The 17,002-nt window shown below is 41.9% G+C and overlaps 1 protein-coding gene across 1 annotated transcript in view; it reads right to left on the bottom strand.

The window, feature by feature from the left end:
- Window positions 1-17,002, bottom strand: part of Ppargc1a (PPARG coactivator 1 alpha) — a 655,952-nt gene that overhangs the window by 455,473 nt on the left and 183,477 nt on the right. The window contains exon 2 of the mRNA XM_087584412.1: window positions 1,249-1,313. Within this exon, the coding sequence (XP_087440538.1) occupies window positions 1,249-1,266 (18 nt within the window). The 5' untranslated portion in view covers window positions 1,267-1,313. The remainder of the gene's footprint in view (window positions 1-1,248; window positions 1,314-17,002) is intronic.

Below are 17,002 nucleotides of genomic sequence, written 5' to 3'. Positions count from 1 at the left end.
CTCTCAGTGCTGCTTGTTAAGAAAGATATGAACAGATGAGAACCTTTCCAAAGGGGCAGGCTTTGAGGGCCGTCACCATGAGTCCCCTTATGGATAGAAATTATCCTGACACTACCCTTAACTGACCTGCAGTCGCCACCATAAATATTTGAAAGGGTTTCATGTTTAAGGAGGAATATTTGGGGGTTTTTTGTGTGTGTGGAGACAGAGAGTAACATTAAGATTCAATTAGGGAAGGCATCTAAAGGATGGACTTGTCATCAGCTCGGGGACAATGAACGCTGTTGGTAAATTTCTGCTTCTCTAGGGGTGCTCAAGCAATAGAGCAATGGAGGTCTTAGAATTGGCCAACAGATGTAAGCTCTACAACCTCGTACTTGATTCCCACGGCTGGGCATTAAAATGGGCTCCCGGAAGTTTCCGAATCCTTTGGTATTAGGAATTTTTAAAGGGTGCCATCTCCTTTTTCCAAAGAAACTTCCATGGGCTAAGCAGTGGGCACACAGCCAGCCAGGCCATGGTCAAATACTCACTTCCAGGCTGCTGGTTGATTCAGGTACCTCGAGGTACCGTTACAACATGAAACTCAAGGGAAATAACTGCTGGAGGACAGTCCGACTTCTGCCTCACACTGGGGCTGTGTGGCTTTGAAACCTTTGCCATCTAATGGATAAGAGGCAACTTTAAGTCACCGAAAGAGTAACCCGGTATGAGAGGGGTGGTCTGCACCCAGCTCACCGTTCTGTTCGGCCTTCTCTCCAGGAGTCTGGAAACACAACACTTAGCAAGCCGTCTACTTGACATTTATCATCAACACGTCACTCACCCTTTTTGAAACCAACCCCTCCTCTGAAATACACACTGAGGGGGCTTAAAACACAATTTCAATGCAACAGAAAGTGGGGGGTGGGGAGCAGTGAGGAGAGAGAGATAAAAATACCTGGAATTTATATCGGGAGTTTATAGCAACATTTTTACACACTGTGCAGACATTTATTATTCCAAATCATCTAGTCAACTTTATATGAAATTTACAGTTTTATAGAAGAAGATATATTTTTCTACATTCAACATGTAGATAAAACATTCGAGAGGTCAGAAACATTAAATTCCTCAAAGACAGTCAGGTTATCAATATCTGGGTGCGAAACATGCTGTTACTGAATTCCTGATACAGCAAAAGCAGACATCTGGTATTTGCAGTTTGGAGCAATAGAAAAGAACATGACAAGAATGTGTTATACTTACAAAGTACCCTTCATCCATGGGGCTCCAATTTTACCAATATTAGTTCACTGATTTTCGCAAAAAACCTGAAAGGCAGAGGGTAGGTTTGTGTTACCCCCACTTTGCAGATGTGGACATTGAAGTAGAACAAGGGGGCAGGCACATTCTAGGGCTCTGATGATGAGATGGGGTCAGGGGAGAAGGATAGTTATAACTTCGGTCTTCCATATCACAACATAACACTATCACCCATTCCTCCCCCAGAGACTGATATTCCCACGCAATTCTTATCACAATCTCAACATATGCAGTTACCCCAGGTAAGCAGTAGTGAAGGAAGGCCTGAGTTATTAGGAAGCCAGACCCTGTCATCCCTTTAATGCCATGAGAGGGTAGGCCATGCTTCTCGTGTTCTGTTGAAAACGAGGAGGGAGAATAAGGCAGACAACATGCAACCATCCAACTGTAATTTGGCCTGAAAAGAATGTTTCTACTGCTCAGTTCGTTGTACGTATGTTCACATTTCAGCATATGGACGTGTGTTTAAAGTACATTCCAAGGGAGTCAGAATGCTTCAAATGTGATCTCACAACAACATTTTTAGAAGGGTGTATTTTTAACAAATCTTTCTAAGACATCACGTCTTTTCTCACAGGCCATTGTTCACACATCAAAAAAAAGATATTTATTTGAATGTTACTACAAGGAAGTTTCATGTTCAAATGTGGCTTCTTGGAAGACACAAGAATGTGGATGGTATGGGTCTTGTCATGAGGAAATTTTTAATCCTGTGGTTTGGTGATGCTAATGCAGATACAGCCACCATGTTCAGAAACCTTCCAGAATGCTCTGTTAGTTTCTGGGCACTTGTCTCAGAAAGAAAGCATCTTTATGGAGAATTCTTGAAAAAAGATGAATCTGGGTTCTACATATAGGCCATGCTATCAGAAATGATGAAACATAGTTTTCCTAGAAAATATGAATCTAGAGTTTCCCAACAGTCATTTCAGGGTCACAGTCTCAATGCCCCTCTCTATACTCACCCATACAACATTGATTTCTTTTCCCCTCAGATTTCCAAATACCTTCCCACTCCAGACTCTCTTTCCACCTGTTCCTCTGCTACAGAGCCACTGTGGGTTACCCATCTCTTTCACAGGATCACTACCCAAAGACCCACTCCTGGAACTGCCTCCGACCATGTCTAGAGGAGTTGCAACCCATCACCCACTTTTTGTCTCCCTCTCTTCTCTATATTTCTTAGACTTACCATTCCCCTTGTGTATATGGCCCCCTATTACAATGGAAACCAAGCAAGGCATATTTGTTCTCTGCTAAATGTAGGACCGAAAGGAACCACATGCATAATCAATAAAACATAAATAGTCAGTCTCCTTTCGGTTGCACCTCTTTTCCCTCTCACTGGGGTACTGTTGTAATTGGTAATGAATGAATATCAATACTTAATAATAGATTTTTCCTTGCACCACCCAAATGAAGAAACAGAAACTTCACTAACATTCATGAAAATGGATCTAAAACAAAGTATAAGAAACATCTATTTTATCTTCTTTATCCTCTTTTCTTAATCATTAGAACAAAAGTTGAGTGAATCCCTCTTTTGGCCAACTCTTCATTGCGTCTTTGCAACCCTCATCCCCTCCTCTTTCTCTCCCTTGCCCTTTGTTTCTCAATATGTGAACTATGGAAGCTGCCAGTGCAAATTTCCCAACTTCTTCCTATTGTAGAATCTAAGGAGACCAATGACAAGATGACAGACAAAATCATATCCAAACCTTTTTGTGTCTCTTGACTTAATAGCTCTAAACAAGCACAAATTTGCCTCAATGGTCCCAAGGTCACCATTCCATACCAAGTGAAATAGGGACCCTTGGGGGTACAATTTGACCACCTAGGCTTACTTAAATGCACTCACGCTTTAAAGGAACACCACAGATATCTCTGCTGAGCTGTCCCTCACTCTCATACCACTAACATGTGACAGACGTTTGAAGAGCGTTGCCACCTCTGCCACTCACAAGCTCTTCAGTCACAGACTCGGCTCTCTAAACAGATTTCCTGTTTGCTTCCACATTAATGAAACTCGCACCTTTGCCAGTCAGGATTTTTTTTCCAAGCATCTGAACATCCAAAGAGATTTAGAAGCAATTAACGTTCACGAGTAACAGAGTGATCAACATGGGAATTACTAATGGGACTGGAAAGAATCCAAAAGCTGATATTAGGATAATAGCACGTCCCTGACATAGGTTACGGTGCTAATTCTGCAGGGCGCAGTCTTGGTTTGATTTCAGTGGCTTTGTAGGCTGCTGTCATAGTCACACAAGCCTGTTCTATATAAGGTTCCCTGCTCCCTACAACATAGTTTTTTACTTTTTACCTGCCAGTAAGGAGAAGGCATTTTGGCATCGTTATAACACAACCTCTAACATTAATGGTATACATTGAATTCAAGTTTATTTTTAAATTGCCTACCTGACAAAAATGCTAAAATGTCATTTTCCCCACTTTGGGTCTCTAGACTATCTTCACCTGCTAGCTTTTATAGCTAGAGGCCACAAAAATAATAGCTATGGATTTCCATCTTGTGACTCCTGGATAATTTTTCCCATTTAACTCATGTGTGTACATATCTGGAACCCAGAAGGATGGGACATCCCCATTCTCCGGAGATCTGGTCCTACCTGTCTCCATATCTGTACTCCTGATTTCATTGCATAAGAATTATTCCAGTGCTCAGTCCTAACTGGATTTCCATTATCCCACCCTGCACACACCTAAACCTAAGAGAGCATTAAGGAAGAGATGATAGAAAGCTTAGGAGGGGCAGAGATTAAAGAGCATCCCTGGAAATCAGTGTCTTCTGCATGTGACAATGCCATTGACTCGGGAGCTCACAGCACCTGTGGTTGCCAGCACAGGCCTGCTACCAGATCAAGGTAGTCAATATTCTAGTAAGGATTAGGGAGGACCTCACAAGACCCACTACTAATTGAAGAGCTGGGAGCTGGTGCCTATCAGAGGGTGCAGAGGCATTTTTCTTCAGGAATATGGCCACTAGTAGATTTCTGTTCTAGTCACCTTTCAGTGGTCTGATAAAACACTGGGAAGTGTCAAATCAGGAAATGAAAGAATTATTTTTGGCATACACGTCCAGGTCACAATCTGTCATTGAGGGAGGTCAGAACAGAGAGTGAAGCAGAAACTTAAAGCAGAAACCACACAGAAACAATAGTTGTGGGCTCTCATATAGATCCACGTTTATCTCGTTTTCCACAGTTCAGAACGACCTGCTGAGGCATTGCTGCCACCCCAAGAGGTGCATCAAGGCATTTCTCCCATAGATGTGTGCGCCAGTCAATCCTATCTGGGCAATCCCACAGTCAAGACTCCTTCTCTAGTGCCTCTAGTTGAATTGACAGTTAAAGCTACTTAGACAGTTGTCCATGTTCCAGTAAACGGCCTCACCCTTGAGCGCATGGGAATAGCACTAACTGGACTAATTAGGTTTTTTTTAAAAGGACATGTAGTTGGAAGGTGGGAATATTGGAAGGTGGGGTATCCAGGAGAAAAAGAAGTGAGAATGGGCATAGTCAAAGTACATTGTGTGTATTTACAAAACCTTCAGTGCATAAGTGGAGACTACTTTTTTAAAGCATATTAGAAACTCGAGAAATGGTCCAGGAGTTAGGAGAACTTGCTGTTCTTTTACAGGACCCAGGTTAGGTCCCCATCATCCACACAATAGCCCACCATCATTTATGGCTCCAGTTCAAAGAGAGCTGCTGCTTTTTCTGACCTCTGTGGGCAGTGCACACACGGTACTCATAGACGTGTAGGCAAAACACTCATACACACAAGATTAAAATAAGCAAGTCTTTAAAAAAGTATATTGTACGCAAAAGTGGAAACTAAATACTTTGAGAGTTTGGATAAAAGAGAGGGAAGAGAATCTCTCCAGGAGTCAAAAGACCATTCCCCACTTCCCAACTTTCACCCTGCTGGGAAAGTCCCCACATGGTCAAGAATGTTCGAGTTACTACTTACTCCTCTCTGCTCTAGCCTGTATCACTCATTGCTGTATCATCTATCACAGACACCAATGCCATACACTCTCCCTGTGCCGTCCATTGAACCAGCTTCTTTAATCTCAGTCCTGGCATCTCTCTCACTCAGCCTAAGGACAACTGGTCCAGCCTTTAGGGTCTCTGCCCACCCTTACTGAGTCACAACTCAGGCTGTTCTGCCAACTTCCTTCTACACAGACTTTCTATCCCACTCGGTCAAAGAATGCATTCTATTCTGGAGTTTCGCTTTATATATACTTGTAATCTCTTGTGGTTTGTTTTTATTTACTTATTCAGAGTGGTCTAAGAAATAAAATGTGTCCCTAGAAAGGCTTTTCCTTAATTCAACTACTTTAACATTAGACATCAGTATGGAATTGGACAAATTCTTTTGATTGTGTTTCTGGTTATTTTTTCCCCTTTGTTTCTCTCTCATTTTTTCTTTCTCCCATTCCTCTCTCCTTCTAGCTTGCTGTTTCTGGCTGTTCACAGAAATCCTTTTTTATAATCCAGCATTATTATTTTTGCCTCCATCTTCCTACTTCAATGCACACCCAATGTAAATTAAACCTCTTCATGTGGAAAGAGAGAGAGAGAGAGAGAGAGAGAGAGAGAGAGAGAGTGTGTGTGTGTGTGTTTGTGTGTGTGTGTGTGTGTGTGTGTGTGTGTGTGTGTGTGTGTGTGTGTGAACAACTTCAGATATCCTTCCTCAGTAGCTATACAGACTGCTTTTGAGAGATGGTATCTTCCACTGGCCTGGGACTCAGGAGGCTGGGATGGCTGGCCAGTGACCTTCCAGGATTCATCTTTTGCCAGCTCACCAGTTTTGGGATTATAAATGCTCATCAACATGCCTGCCTTTTTAATCTAGGTTCTGAGTACCAAACTCAGGTTTCCATAATTGCAAAGCAAGCACTTTACTGACTGAGCTCTTGCCTCAACCCCCTCATATCTAACCCTTTCAAGCTTCCATTCATCTTCTGAATAGAATCAGCTCCTGATGTACAACCTGCCACCACCAGGCGCTGTGTGTTCAAAGTCGGTTTTAACAATTATAGCCCACAGGATCCAGACCATCCACAGACTCATTCTTAGGGATCCCCTGTTTTATCTCTGGAGAGAGCCCTTTAATATTCTCTGCAGGTGCCCTGGCTGCTAAGAGGCTCAGGATCTCAGAGCCTCCTACCTCCCACAAGTCAGACACTGCCTCCCCTCCCCAGGTAGCAGCAGTTGAGATTAAAGTGCTTGTGGGCAGGACTAATCCAATCAGGGCTGACTCTTTCTGTCTCTACCAGTGGGGAGGGAAAACATCTTGGCAGAGTGCCTTTCAACTCAGCTCAGCTTTCCTCCTGGGGTCAGAGTCCTGTGCTCTTTTTCTGATGGTTCTGCAGAAGTGAAGATGGTTGTCACCTGCTTCGCTAAATCATCCTTCTGCCATAGAGTCATGATATGTGCATGTGTGGAGAGAGAAATGGAGAGGGGAGAAGAGATGGAGGGAGGGTGAGTTCTAATGATTTTGCAAGCAGGGGCAAAAAGTACAGTAACAGATAATTTTCTAAATCTCAAAGATTAAAGAAAAACCATATTCAACCCTTTACTCTTGCCTAAGCACCACACAATAGCCCACCAGGTTTACAAGACAGGAATTCTTAGGGGGGGGATCTTTGCTTTTCTGTATCCTTCAGACTCTGGTGAAATCAACAGACCACTTCCAAGAATGCTGTGTAGAGGACTGCAGAAAGCATTAATGATAGGAAATCTCTTTCTGTTCCAGGTTAAGGAGCCTAGCAGGATGTAGCTTGGGAAGATGGGTGGAAAAGCTGATCCTGGAGGGGAGGGGACGGGGCTGGAGGGGCTTCGGGATTTTTCAGAAAAGATCTGTGCTATGAAAGTCATGAGGTGGAGCGCAAAGCACAGCCCTGACCTTCTATATTGACCCCGTGGTTTCACTTCTGCCTACAGACAAGACCAGAGCTCTCTGTGGCACATCCAGCCCCACGGACTCACACTTCAGTGTTTGCCACATGGAATGGTGAGGAATGTAGACTTGATTTACAGCCCTAAGTAGATTTTAACCTCTCCTGAGAGAGAAGTAGACGAATAAAGAAAGCAATCTGAGGCGCTTTCAGGAGGTTGAAGTCGTAGTAAAAACTTGCATTAGTCTGTTTATTCCTCCACCAAATATTTACAGATCGTCTACTGTAGATCTACGGTGGCTGACAAATGACCTAAAGATCTTTCCCCACACGGAGCTCATATTCAGATGTAAGGAGACACTCTGGTAGCAAGCAAGCAAGTAAATACATGGGCAGGATTGGTAAATACTCTGGAAAGGAGCAGAGAAAATGAAGAGTTGCAGAGATATTCGCAGGTTTCATATAGGTTTTACTTCCATTTCATGCCAAGAAATATTTGTCACTGGGCTCCAGCTATGTTTCAGGTCATGGAATCAGCATATAGATTGAAGATGGATGGATGGATGGATGGATGGATACATAGATTATAAATAGATAACAGATAATGGTGGTGTTTTTGATGATGATGACAGAGGATAGACAAATAGACAATACATACATACAAACATACATACATACATACATACATACATACATACAATCAGCCTCTCCATGCATAGATGCTACATCTATAAATTGAACAATAAATCACAGACCAGAAAAATAAAATGTTCATCTGTGCAAAATATGCACAGAACAGTTCCTTTGTCATGGTTCTCTTAGTGATACAATCTAACGACTCTTTACGCAGCATTTGCATTGTATTAGTAATCTAGAATGATATAAAGCATAGAGTAGGATGTTGCTCAGTGGAAATGCCATGCTATGTTATGTAAATGTCTTAGATTATAGAATCCATGTGGGGCTCTGCACCATTGGCCTGCCCTCCCCTGCCCTAAGTCACCTCTGAGTTTCAGTACTGTCATGTGCAAAATGACACTGACGAGTTCAGTTGCTGTGCAGGTCATATGCAGAGGTGCAAGGAGAGCCCCTCCCCTTCATAGCAGCTGCTGCTGAGGAAGGGATTGGGATTGACCAGTTGCCACGTTCATCTTCTCACCCAGGAACAGAAAAGACAGCAGGGCACAAAGACCCCTTATAAAGAAGGGGAAGCAGAGCTGTCCTTTGCATTTGTTTTCCTTGTTTTCACAGCTATGTAGACCTTAGGAACCTTAGACTAGGTGACCTTAGAACCTAGCAGTGTCAAGTCAGACATGAAGGTTCATATGTCTCGCCCCGCCATTTTAACAGGTTCAGGATGCTTGCCTTGAGTTTGAGTCCAGCCTGGTCTATAGAGTGAGACCCTGTCTCAGTTTATCCTGAGACACTAACAAGCACTAACAAGAAAGAAAAATATTTAAACATTTGTTGTGTGTTGTTGATATTCTGGTGTTAATTCTGCTTCCTCAAGAAAGGTTGTCTCCTGACCCACAAGCAGTCCATCACATACTCAGGTGATCTCATGTGAACCTTCTCCCCAATTTAACTGGTCAATAAAGGCTAGAGCCTGTGATTGGACAGTGGAAGGGAAAGGTGGAACTGGAGGTCTGAGAGTGGAGGTAGGTAGAGAGACAGAGGAGAAAGAAGAGGAAGAGGAGGAAGAGGAAGAGGAGGAGGGAGAAGCTGCAATAGACTAGAGCCATGTGGCCAGGAGAAACCACAAGTAGCAAGGGGTCTTATAACTGGGGAATAAGTTAGCATAGTGTTAGATCTGCCTAATCTAGGCATATAGCTTATAATTATAATAACTGGATTGTGTGGTTTTTACATGGGATTATTGGGGTTGGAAATTCCAGCAACAAATATTATTTTATTTAAAAAAAAGTAGTCGTATAGTTGTATACATTCTAGAAACAATAAAAAATGAAGGAATGTTCCCTTTTGACACCATGTACCCATAAGAAATGTCAGCAATGGCATTAAGAATAGCTCCCCACAGCCAGAACCCTTTGACATGGAAAAATCACATTTGATAGCTACTCTGTGGAATAGACTTGAAGAAACATTGTGTCTGCTTTTTGAAAAAACCTAAGAAATGTGCACCCATTTGGTTCTGATGTGCTCCGGCAGCTTTCTTTAAAAACACACCTTGTACATATTTTCTACAAACCAAGAAGGCCTCACGGTTGTGATTATTGTCCACGGACCACGGCCACTTCTCTTCCTTTTCTCATAAAAGAGTCATTATTCCAGGACCACAGAACAATGGGGAGAATGCCAACATTTAAACGTCTCACATTCCCATGGACAAGTAATTCCTCCACTTTCCACAGCAAATAACCTCTTAAAACAGTTTTGTTAATTTCTCCCTTGAATGCCAAATCCGATCATTCTAGATACACCTGGAAAGTCTTCTGCTTGGAGCCACACCCAAGGTTGTATTATCGCTCAGCAAGTATGATAACTTTCATGAGCAAAAAATATCTAAGGGTAGGGGATAAAATGAAGAGGTGTTAAACCCCTTCATTTATTTCTTTATATTTAATATTTAATATTATTTAATAATAATTTAACATTTCTAGCTTTCATACAAAAATTTGTATGGATGGATTTTCATGGATACTTTTCCTAATATTAGAACAGAAAAAAAGATGTGAGGGAGAAAGGAGAACTTGGGCTGACCTCATTCTTCCTGTGCTTAACAGCCAAGGCCTGGCCAGCCTCTGTTTCATTCTCTGAAGCAGAAGAAAAAAGGAGAGAGAGAGAGATTGAGGGTGAGGGTAGCAGAAAGGGTGAGGGGAGACGAAGGGAAAGAGGGACAAAGAGAGAAAGAAGAAGTAAAGGGATGAAGACAGAGAGTATGGAATGAAAAAAATGCAGAAACAGCAAGGGAGGTGAGTGGCCAGAGGAGAGTTGTAAGCGTGACAACTGCGAGACCATACAAGGGCTCCCGCATAACTGGGGTTTAGACTGCTAAGTCTAGAGAACCAAGGACAGAATGCTCCGAGAATGGGAGTTAATTTTGAGCTGAGTGTCTTAAGTAATAAAAAGCTTAACTAGCGGGGATGTTGCCACACAGCACCTGACTACCAGCTTGTAGCCTGCCAGAGAACAGAAGCTGCCCAATTAGCTGCAGCCTCCCACCTGGAATCAGAGAGACCTAGGGAGCCTGGTCCCTGTGTGTGAAACTCTAGGGTTGGTTTATATACTATAGCCATACAAAGAGTATAATAGGAAAAATGCTTCCAGTGTCTTGGAACCACTTAGCGACGGTCCTGACAGGTGGAAGCAGCTGCCTGTGTTCCAGAATTGTGGAGCCCCCTATATTAGAATCCAGCATTCATTCAGTAAGTCAGTCTCTTCACCAGTGACCCCAAGAACTATCGCCTGGCTGTTGAGTACCAAGGCAAGCAGCCCCTTGTTTCTCTCCTCAGGTGGCCATGATCTCCTGAGGAGGCTAAATAAACAAACAAGGCAAGAGTGTAAGAATTTTCCTTGGTGATAATTAAGAAGAAGGACTTGAGAGGTGACTAAATTGCTAAAGTATGGGAGCCTGGCCTCAACCCTGAACTCAGGTGGAAATTAAAAAATAAAATAAACCAAACGTGGTGGTAACTTCAGTGCTGGGTGGGCAGAGACAGGAAGTTCCCTCAAGTTCCATATTAGTAAGAGATCTAACTCAAAAAAAAAAAAAAAAGAGGCCTGTAGGAAAAACACTAAACATTGTTCTCTGATCTCCACACCCACACAGGGGTACATACACAAAAAGAGAGAGAGAGAGAGAGAGAGAGAGAGAGAGAGAGAGAGAGAGAGAGAGAGAGAGAGAGAGAAAGAGAAAGAAAGGCAGAAAGAGGAAAGGAGAGGAAGGACGGGTGGGAAGAAAGCAAGGAAGAGAAGGAGGGAGAGAATGGGAAAGGGGGAGCAAGAAAGGAGAAAAAGAGGGAGAGATTCAAGAAAGTAGCAAACTCTGACTTTATGGCTCAGGGCAAAGGAAATAAACTCAGGGAAGAAATGTCTGAAGCAGGAACTTCTAAGTTAAGGTCTGAATAACAAGGAAGACCCTGCCTCCAAGGTCTGCCTGGGAAAGGAAGTAAGACCCTCAGGATCAGTACGGGCCACATCTCTCCAACCCCTCCCTTCCAGCTAAGCAGGCTCGCTCCACCCCACCCCCAGCCCCCTCTCTCAGCCATCCAAAATTCAAAAGCACACAGACATGTTTAATTTTAAAATCTCAAATTGCATACTATGCCGCTAGGAAAATATATCCCGAACCTTAGATTATTTTTAGAATAGTCCACTTGAGTTTCCTCAAGTGCCTTTTCCCCCTTATTCAACCAGAAGACCCAAATAGTCCAGGTACATCAGCTTCCTCTGAATACGGAAACTGCATTCATCAGCCACTTTCCAAAAATTGGATCTTACTTCAAAGCTCAATGACTTGATTACTCCCAGAGCAGAATACATTACACTGATTACGGGATTATTCACGTGCTGTTTCCAAGAGGTTGGGCAACATTGCTCAACGTCCCATCCGCCAACAAACACAGGATCAGACGTGGGAAATTCGGTGCTGGCACGCAGACTGCCTCCACGTTGTGGTCGTGATGCCCAGGTTTGCTCCTCTAAACATATTTTGTTAAAGTGGTTTTGGAAAGGGGAGATGTAGTAGTAATTTGGAACTGTAGAAGCCATAGGAAACAAATAAAAAAAAGTCCCAGCAAGAAACCAAATCTGGAGTGATTTCTACAATGTGACACATACTAGGTCCTCAGTTGATACATACTAGCCCCTGACTAAATAGGGTGGGTCTCTTTTAAACTTTCCTTTTGAATGTCAAAAACCATAGAAGTTGTTTTCATGTCAACAATTGGCTGGAATCGTATTCACTGATTCATATTTTGGTCCTTAATGAGCGAGCCTAGTGCTGTGGTTTTGGCCCTCTGGCAATTGCTGTAACCTCATTGACGGGGAAGGGGGGAGATCTGGGTGGGAAGAGAGTAGGAAACTTTCATAAGCTGATTCCCCGCCAAACAATAATGAGCATTGTGTGCTCAAGACAATCAAATTCTTACTCTTTTAACATTAAAAAGAACAAGTACTAAAAACCAAAATGGAAACAGGACATCACAAGTTCAAATAAGGCGTTACTCAGAAAGAGAAGCGTAAGTCTCTTGAACTCTATGCTGTTAGCTAATCAGCATGTCGATTTTTTTTCCTATTGGCATCTACTTACTGTCATGTCATTTCCACAAGGGTGCCATCTGTATTTATAAAAGAATTATCTTTGTGGTGATCGAGCAATCTACAAACAATGGTGCTATTTAACTTTTCTTAGGGGATCAATTGTAGAATTAGGTTAAAGGATTTATGAGTCTCTTTTTCAGGATGATCCTTGAGAGGATTTGTTCCTGTCTCCTTGATGGGGGAAATACTTGAAACAAATAATCAAATATGAGGGAATGTAAATAATTCTGATCTATTAAAACACAAATTTTGACATGTTCCTTGGTATTTTGGATGTTGGTATGAACATTTTTAAGATTTTATTTCTTAATTACATTATATGTGTGCATGTGCACATAGCTGTGTATGAATATTCGTATCGGGAGACCAGAAGACAGCATGAGATTCCTTGAATCTGGAGTTACAAGTGGTTGTAAGTTACCTAACATGGATGCTGGAAGCCAAACTCCAGTCCTCTGCAAGAACATACCCACGCTTAACCACTGAGCCATCTCTCTAGCCTTAACATATACACCTTTTAAGTCAATGTGTTGAGTTCCTACTACAAGTCCACTGAAGTGATCATAACAAAATAATTTCTTTTTTTCCCCCTTGTTAGTGGAAGGATGAGTTATTGTCCAGTACTCTCTGGTTTGGCATCTTGGTTGAGACAGAACAACTTCACATTATCCAAGGCCACTGCTCTGAGTTCAATCAATATTTGCCCAACAAGGTTAGTTACAACAAATGCATGTTCAAATCTTGCTTTGTTTGGTTCTCAATGTTACCTTGGCAACAAAAGCCCTTACCCAATGATGGCTGGTAAGCAAGCCCTCACCTCTGAAGGAACCAGACATTCAGAATAGATGACCTTCAGGCAGCCATGGACCTCATAGACAAGTAATGCCAGGTGACTGTGAAGACATTTTTATTGAAAGGATTTCAATAGCTACCAAGTAGAACCCAGGGAGAATAACCTTCTATGACACAGGAGTATATTACTTAAGCTTTGGGTCAATACAGAAAGATAAAATACAATTTGAAAATATCGAAGACAGAAGTCACTTCATTGGGAAGTAATTTCTCCAGTAGCGATCAATTGCTTTGTAAACTTAAAGCAGTGTTCTTAAGGGTTATGACTAAAGTAAGTATGTGGCATGCTGATAAAATAAAAAAGCAAAGCAAAAATGAATATACAGAGATTGTGGAATTCCTGCTATGGGCCATAGAGAGTAAGCAAAAGGTACAAACATAAACGCAACGCACAGGGGCCCTACCCTCTTGGAGCTAGCATTTTCTAAAGGGTGAGCCAATAAACCAGCAGGTGTAAGCTCACTAAGTCACATTAGAGGCAAAATTAATATGCATAACTAAATCATATGTGTTATAAAACGTAACTACCAAGTTTTGCTCTCCATATAGTACAGTATCATTGCTTTCGAAATCTAAAATAGTTGTTTTACATCATGTGATTATTCACAAAAAAAAAACAAATAATAACTTTCCAGGATTGTGGCTTTATATTTCATTTTTTATCTGCATTGAAATGTTAACATTTTGATAACTAAATTTTGAAGTATGTTAATAGAATGGAAACTGTTCAGAAAACTATAGCATGGGAAAATATACAAATATGAGAGTAGAAAAGTAGGTCTTCTTGGAGAAAGGATAGGAATTAGTGTCACTTATCCCAAGAAGTGACTCAGTTATTCTCGTCAGGGAATGAAGAAGCAAGAGGATAAACTCTGGGACCAGACAAGGCCTGCACCCATGATCTGGCTCCAACACTGTCCTGAGATGTTTGCTCTCTTGATTTCTTGTTCAGGAAAGGGAAAGGTAGCAGGGAACAAATGAGGCTCACAAATGCATGGCTTATTTTATTATTTTACATATATAGCTATTCTGCTCACATAAATGTCTGTGCACCAAGTATACACCTGGTACCTATAGAAGCAAACAGAGATGTTGGAGTGAAAGATAGTTGTTAGCAGCCATTTTAGTGTTGGAATTTGAATCCCAGTCCTCTGGGAGAGCAGCAAGCTCTGTTAAATGTCAAGCCATTTCTTTGGCCTCGAATATAAATTTCTTAAAAAGAACTCAGGCCTCATTGTAATTAGAGCTGCCTTAGAGTCTGTGGTGGCAACGCTCCTGACAGAACATTATACTGGGATTCAGACATCTGCAGCACAAGTTCCAAATTTCCCTCTCATGAGTAAACTTGCACAAATTTGAATAAAACCTCCCTGAGACCTCTGAAGGTCATTTTTTTTGCTCTAAAATATACCCAATAAAATAGAACTTATTTGTGAGAAAATATATAGGGTGTCGATTTCAGGTGTCAATGTGACTGGACTGTAGACTGACCAGCTACATGGTTCAACATTACTCCAGGCATGTTTGTGAAGGTGTTTCTCAGGGAGGTCAACTTCTGATCTGGCACAGTGGGCTAGTGAATGAGGCGACCCTTCCCAAAGCACAGAAGTCTTCACTCAAGCCAGTGAAGGCATGAATAAAGCAAAAGGCTAAGGGAGAGAAAATTCTTTCTGCCTGGAGGTGTCTTAGCTGGGCCTTCTGCCTTTAGGCCAGGGCCAGAACCTACACCACCAGCCTCCTGGTTCTCATGCCTTTGCCTTTCTTGTCACTGGGACTTGTAGAGACTTGAGTCTCGGACCATAGGCTGCAGATTTTGGGGACTTCTAAGACTTTATAAACTACACATGAAAAATAATCAATAAATCAGTGTGTGTGTGTGTGTGTGTGTGTGTGTGTGTGTGTGTGTGTATGTGTGTATGTGGGGGGGCGCATATGTGTGTGTATGTGTGCATATTTGTGTGTGTGTGTGCATATGTGTGTGTGTGTGTGTGTGTGTAAAATCTCTGTTGGTTTTTGTCTCTCTGGAGAATTCAAACTACCACTACAGAGACCAAAAAACAAAACAAAAAAAAAGACAAGAATAATTAAACTATCTCATTAAATACACTACTAATTTTATAGGTGCTGTGTTTTACCTGAGTGTCTACTAAAGGCCTAGGAATTAAAAGCTTGACGCCAAGCCTAAGAAGCTATTGTCAGGTAGTGGGACCTGGAGGTAGCAAATTAGGTCATTAGGGACAATCCCCTGAAGGGAATATTAGGACCCCAGCCTCTTGCCCTTTGTCTACTTCCTGCTGCATGAAGTGAGTAGATTCCTCCACCAAGACGTGTTGTCTCCACAGGCTCTGAGGCAGAAGAACCAAGCAACCCGAGTTGAAACCTACAAGCCTGTGAGCCGGCACTGGTGCTTCATCCTTTTAAGTAATTTTCTGAAGCCTTGGGTAAGAGCATTAGAACTCAAACAGCATAGTAGGATCACACACTCTACACATAGCCTCTTACTCAAGAGCTTTCCTATAACTGCCTAGGATAAGATTTGCAAGAAACATTGTGAATCTGTGTTTCATGCTTTCGTTGAGCAACGTGAACACTCACGCTTATGATGAGGAATGGAGAGTTGGTGGACAAAGTGCCTGAGAGGGTCTCCCACAGCAGAGAGTCCTGATGAGACCATGCACTCCTTTCGGGCTAAGACTGACTCCATGTTTCCCATTTTGACCATGTATATTCCTATGTTCCAAAATGCTTAAAATGAAAAGCAGTATAAATAACCCCTGAATTATCTTTAAACGATTGTTTATGGTTTAGAGGGGGGAAAAATCTATAGATACATAAAACACTCAGAATGTCAAATATACAGTATCATCATTCTGCACGATCACAGCTAATACAGTCCCATCTAAATTGCAGTCTCATATTTGACATAATTATACATAACCAAACACTAATAAAAATTGCTGCCTTATATTTCAAATTGGTAATTACGGTAGTAAACATTAACAACATGTCAGATATAAGATGGTGATTTGTTCTGAAATGTATTAGAAATCATTATACTGTATGATAATTTTAATTACAGTTCGGTAGCTGGAGAGCATGCAGCAGTCTCCTTCTCCAAGTGCATGATGGGAGCTAGCCACTCTTGGGTTCTGCCCTAGCCCTGGCTGCAATTTAATAACGGTGTGAACCCAGCCTCCCAGCACAACTGGACTAGCATAAGATTCGGAGTCACTCTTCCAAGATTTCAATCTTTGCTCTGTCACTTTCTGAGTATTTGAATTTAAATAAAGGCGATCTCTCTGTGCCTCTGTTTTCTGTCCTTTAAAATGGAAGTTAGGGACCAGCAGGCTAGCTCAGTGCAGGAAGGTGCTGGCTGTCAACACATGACAATCAGAGTTTGTCTGAGTTTGGTACTCAGGTACCACATGACTCAAACAAGTTGCCCTCTGACCTCCACATGTTCATTGTGACATGTACACACACTGAAAGAAGTGTAAACTTTCCATGGGAAACAAAAATAGCTATTTCAGAAGGCTGTAACGGCAGATCTAGCAATCACTCTGTGTCTAATGCTTAGCCTAGTACAGAGAATTTGGGAAGTTTTCAATACAATGTGATTATTATCACTTTGTATTA

The sequence above is a fragment of the Rattus norvegicus genome, chromosome 14 (assembly GCF_021556685.1).
Source record: "Rattus norvegicus strain SHRSP/BbbUtx chromosome 14, alternate assembly SHRSP_T2T, whole genome shotgun sequence".
In the NCBI taxonomy this organism is placed as follows: Eukaryota; Metazoa; Chordata; class Mammalia; order Rodentia; family Muridae; genus Rattus; species Rattus norvegicus.
This window is presented reverse-complemented; position numbering and strand designations above follow the sequence as displayed.